Genomic DNA, 5,649 nt, shown 5'->3' with positions numbered 1-5,649 from the left:
AATCTCCCTTTTGTTTCTCAAAATATGCATCCACCATCCTTTCCACCCACTTACCACAATGTTCCACCTTCTTACCAAATAATTATACTTTCAAATCTCCCACCATAATCCAAATTTTCACAAACCAATTCACCCACTAATGCTGCCATAAACCATTTGTTACCAAATATTTTATTCTTATAGCAACAATTGGCTAATATAAAACAATTTCAATCCAATATACCTTCATATATTGCAATTAGACCACTTTTCATCAACATCTTTCAAACCCAACTTCCACAAAAAAATGAGGTACCCTATTTTGAAAAATACAATGGAAAAGGTGACCCCTATAATCATGTGAAAACATTTACCTCTTTATGTGGTGATTTCTTCTTTGAACAAATTTTTTTTGTAAAAGTAATCATTATATACTTATAAGTAATTGTTTTGGAATGTTTTTTCTCCTCACCTAGTAATTTAATTGTTACTTTTTAGTAATTAGTGGATAAATTCTTGTAATATTTTTAAAACAACATTGGGCCACAAGTTACATTGACTGATTTATTGTATTGTAAACAAGATGTTAAAGAAAAATTGATTTATTCCATTGGTAGATATCAAAATGTCTATTCACAAATTTCTTATTCTATTCTTGATGCTAATATTTAAAGAGATTTTATTGGTAATTTGCAATCACATATTAGAGAAATTATTTTTCTTTTGAAATACCCATCTTTCACACACTTGTGCACAACACTTCATGAATATAAAATTTAGATTAGTCAATATGAATATTCTTCATCTTTAAATCCAATTGAAAAGTTTGATGATGCTCATAAAATTTACCAAGGATTTAGAAAATAAAATAAAAACTAAATCAAGATCAATAGCAACCATTCTTCTAATAAGATTGAAACTCAAGTTGCAGCCGCAAAACTCTCAATTGTAGCTCAATTTTTGTTAAACAATTTAAGAATCATAACTTCACAACACCTTTTTAGTCCTTGCATACCATTATGCTTCAATTGATTAAAGACAATTTTATGAAGCTTCCCCCTATACATGCCATCGATACCTCAAAACCTTTACCTCTTTCCTTTGAAGTTCAAAATCCTTTTTTCAATATGATCGTCAACTTGGATGTGACATAGGGAGATGAATTAATTTAAAAAATAAAATTCAAGACCTCTGCTTCTCTAATTCCTCCTATTTATGTTGTGGTTACACCTTTTCCATCCTAAAAAGGACAAAGAGGTAAACCCCTAACACCTCTTATCTCTAAAACTTTAGTTGTCCCTTCCTTTCTTCCTAATATTAGAAAAAAATAATCAATATTGAGTTATCCCCAACATCCTTCTACAAATTCTTCAAGTTGTAACTGGCAAAATCATCGTGCAAGAGAAAAATGATGAAGACGTGCCAAATCTTGTGAGCTTGATACAAGAAGTGAATCTTTCCCTAAGAAGTCAAACGCTAATTTGATCCCACCTTCTTATCTTTCCTTAGTCATTCGATCCTAGAGTAGAGCCTTACCTTGACCAACCTTGTTGAAAGCTTAAGTTTTAGATTCCAAGCGATTCTTCTTCTTCTTATCCTCCTATCAAAGATTCTATTGTGATCAGTTTAGATGATGATTCTCATAATGTTGAAACTGTTGAAAATGCTAATGATGGTATATATCTTTAATTTCTTCAAAATCATTAACTTTAGCTCCTAGTGATACACATTGTGATCCATCAATAGAGAATGGTCCATATTTGGTACTAGACATCGCTTTATCTACCATACTAGTCATAAGATCCTTTGGCATTTTCACCATCCCTAAATGATGATGAGAAATATTGGGAGGAAAATAATTTGCTAGAATCAATCATTAGTGTACTAAATGCTTTGTTTGCTTTCATGTAATGTGATCTCCTATACTGTGCTACTTGGTTTTTCTTTGTATTTGTTAAGATCTCTTTAGATGACCCTTGTTGCTTCATTGGCACAAGAATACAAAGGGAACAACCTTGTGGTAACATTCCTCTATTTATATTTTCATTCTTCTATATTTCGTATACATGTTATGTTGTACATGTGCCTTTGTCATAAATGTGCTTTTGCATTTTTTTTTGGGATAATGAGAAGTGTTGAGGTCATTTTGGTCTCTTCCATGTTGATCCAAAAAGACCCTTTGTTCATCTTATGTGCTCTTCTTCCATTATGCTTATAATTCCACTGTATTTGGGGGATGAGGTCAATCCAAAATAATCATATTGATATACATGATTTATCTAATGCACATATTGACCCTAGATAGTGGATCCCTTATTGCTCCTTCATGTCTTATGAACTTTTCCTTTTATTTCCCTATATTTAGGGGTATTTAACAATTGCAATGTGCTTGTCTTTTGGATGTATGTATGCTACCTTAAAGTAATTTCTCTTGGTAAGGTGTACTCAATTGCTTTAATGTGAAGGCATGCACTCTACAATGTGTTACACTTTATGCACACACCACAAGATTGGTTTGCACACTTTGACCACACACCATGATGGGCTTGGTGAACACTATAGCACCCGTTTTGTAGTTACATTTTCAAATTGTCTAGCAAAAATAGGTTTTTCTTTGTAAGCTTCCTTAGCACGAGTCAACTAGCATAACATGCCTTTCTAGACCTTTTTGATTCACTCTTTTCTAACATGACTCCTACTAAGCATTCCTTACTAGTCCTAGAGGTTATGCCTTCTTCTCTTATGGCTCCTAGCAAGTTTCCCATGGATCCTCACTAGTTCTATGATGGCATAACCTTCTTTGTTCTTGCATGCTCCATGTGTATGATGCCCCTTTTATCTTTATATTTTTTATTAACAAGATCCTAACTCAGAGGTTTTATTTCATTTATGTTTGGATCCCTATAGTTGATGCATACATCACTTGTCTGTTGAGACCTTTGTTGCACAAACGGTACCATTTGCTAAATGGCATACCAATTGGTCTCTTGATCTCATGTATTGCACAAATGTATGCAAAAAATATACCATTTTTTTTTTACCTCCTACAACACTTTGGTGCACCCATTACACACCAAAGTGTAATGCTAGGTTATATCCATTTTTAAAATAATTTTAAAATAAATAAATAATTCTATCATTTAGTTTTTAATTTTTTAAATTTCACAATAATTTTCTTTTCAACAGAAAAAAAAATTCATAACTAAACAAAATAGTCCTATGCCAGTCAATTTCTTGCTTGAAAAAACTGTTCATGTGAGTTTATGACTCCTTCCCTGAGTGTGGGTCTCACCATTACTCACTAGGTTGAAGCATGCGTTCCATTTCTCTTCCTTAGACCCCATGCTCTGATACCTTTCTCTTGCGACATCATGTATTTATAGACAAAATAATACTACAAAAAAATGTAAGAGCTCCCTTATCCGCACCAGGTCGGAACAGTTCTTTTTTGAGGGAGGAAAAAATACGTTGTGAGGCTTGACTGAGTTTAGCAATCCAGTAGGTATGGCTACCAGGAAGCCATGACTTTTGCAGGGGCCGTAGTTTAGCATCCACGAGGAATCTTGCATTAATCACATGAACTGCTTGGTTACTCAGTGAGTATTAAACCAAACACGGTACGTTTCAAAGATATTTATTAGGAAGGCATGGAGCAGAGTTAAATCATCTACAGCCTTTTTTAACAGATTTGGTTTCTGATAAGTAGCATTGGGGTAACTGTGAGCTCCAAGAATGTCTCAAGTTCGTCCTCACTCTTCCATCTCATCTCCCCATGTTTGTATTGATCAATTTTTTTGTTCAAGCTCGTCTACCCACTTCACAGTTTGGAAGAAATCCCTCTTATTTAATGGTAAAGGATTTACCGTTTTCGATTCAATGGGACATCTGGTTTTCAGAGTGGATAACTATGCATCCAATGTGAAAAGCGAAGTAGTTCTCATGGATAATGAAGGCCAAATTCTCCTTACATTGCGGCGCAAGGTATTCTTCTTCTTTCCTCATGTCCTAACGACATGATTATAAAGATTATTCCCAATAACTTCTTTTTAAATTGGATCTGACATCTGGTTTGGATTTAGCAGAGATGGAGTTTGAGGAGGAGATGGGAAGCATTCAGAGGAGATCCGGTTGAATCTGAGAGGCCCACATTTGGCCTTACAAAGTCCTTGGGCTTTCCAGATAAAATCATTGCCAACGTATTTGTAGATGGAAGTAGAGAAATTAAGCAGTGCTATTACCGGATGGAAGGGTCGTTGTGCAAGTTATCATGCACAATATTCAGTGCCTCCGGAGATATCATTGCACAGGTATTTTCATTTGGGAAAATTTCTTTAATTCATTAGCATGGTTTGAGAGCTTGAAAAGCTGATGGAAAGTTTGTGCAAGTGCAGATGAAACGAAAGGAAGCCAAATCGGATATAATGCTGGGGAATGATGTTTTGAGCCTGGTTATCGAAGCGGGAGTAGATCATGCATTTGTAATGGGGTTACTTATCATGTTTGATCAGATAAGCTAAGAGAAGATTTACTCAACATTGAACGCGCAAACAGACTAGAATAGGTTGACCACTCTGCGGTAACTTGTTTTCTAACTTCAGAAAGGAAACGCAATGTCAGAATGAATCTGGAGAGTGATGATAATGTCAATGCAATGAGGAACTTCTGCAATCGCTCAGCTTTACAATGTAGAATACAGCGAGGACCTGTCAATGGTACAAGTTTTAACAGTGATGATCACGTTTTTGAAACAGATTTAAAGTCAAGCTGAGGCTCTAATTGACTGACTGTACTAATTGATCAAAAGGTACATCGGGCATGTGGAGTAATACTGCATCAAGGTGGTACCCAGTTGACAGCTTTCCACCATCGTGTGCCATTCCCCTGGTGGGAATAGTGTGTACTATCCAAGGATAGTGTGAAGAGAGCTGAGTGTGCATGTAAACCGTACTCGAAATTCCTGTAAATAATTGGATGGACCAAAAATTGTATGGATCTAGTGTCTTTATTATTTTTTAATAGATTCGTACATTCTATCTTAAAGCTTGTTTAGAGTGGGATCACTTTTTAAAGTTATAAAATTAAATAGAATTTATGAAATAAATACTATATCTTTTAGGAAAAGAATTAATTGAATTGTATGAAGAAAATAATTGTTTATTAGATTATATATCTTAAAAAGATAATCAATCAAGATTATAAAATTCATTTTTAAGAGATTTTATCATTGAGTTGTCCTATTTTTATAGTGCAAGTCGTTTTACTATCAATGGGCTCCCAATTATTGACATTGATATCATTGTCTTGAGTTATGTACTCCAAAAACTATTTGCAAATCATTACTCTATAGTGACATAGAAAGGGCATGATGGAAGAACACGACAAACAAAAACCAAATAGTATGCTGACCAACTCATAGGAGAAGAGCACCAATGGCACATGCCATCACATGGGAGTATGATAAGACAAGTTTTTTCATTTAATAATTAATTAAAAATTAAAATATTACTGTACTTTGATTTTTAATCTCATTATTAAATTAAAAAGTTGTTTTGTCACTCTCTTTTGATACCTGCATAGTCAATTCGAACATTCACCCATGTTTCAATTACCATTAATTGGATTATACTAATTAAAAGCCCACTAAAAACTTATCTAGTGGGCCAATAGAAA

General features: G+C 34.1%; 1 protein-coding gene across 1 annotated transcript; it reads left to right on the top strand.

The window, feature by feature from the left end:
- The first annotated feature begins 3,418 nt into the window (after window positions 1-3,418).
- On the top strand, window positions 3,419-4,916 carry LOC131039297 (protein LURP-one-related 5-like). The gene is made up of 3 exons (XM_057972007.2): window positions 3,419-3,960; window positions 4,062-4,286; window positions 4,371-4,916. Exons 1-3 carry the CDS (start codon window positions 3,712-3,714, stop codon window positions 4,494-4,496), a joined length of 600 nt encoding a protein of 199 aa, XP_057827990.2. The 5' UTR covers window positions 3,419-3,711; the 3' UTR covers window positions 4,497-4,916.
- Window positions 4,917-5,649: the final 733 nt, after the last annotated feature.

This window comes from Cryptomeria japonica, chromosome 10 (genome assembly GCF_030272615.1).
Source record: "Cryptomeria japonica chromosome 10, Sugi_1.0, whole genome shotgun sequence".
NCBI classification, from domain to species: domain Eukaryota; kingdom Viridiplantae; phylum Streptophyta; class Pinopsida; order Cupressales; family Cupressaceae; genus Cryptomeria; species Cryptomeria japonica.
Note: the sequence above shows the minus strand (reverse complement) of the source record. Positions and strands in the feature narration are given on the sequence as shown.

Excerpts from the sequence above, each read along its gene's own strand:
- LOC131039297 (XM_057972007.2), top strand. The coding sequence starts at position 3,712 with ATGTCTCAAGTTCGTCCTCACTCTTCCATCTCATCTCCCCATGTTTGT. Across the intron at positions 3,961-4,061 it reads TCCTTACATTGCGGCGCAAG|AGATGGAGTTTGAGGAGGAG; the intron begins GTATTCTTCTTC and ends TGGATTTAGCAG. Across the intron at positions 4,287-4,370 it reads CCGGAGATATCATTGCACAG|ATGAAACGAAAGGAAGCCAA; the intron begins GTATTTTCATTT and ends GTGCAAGTGCAG.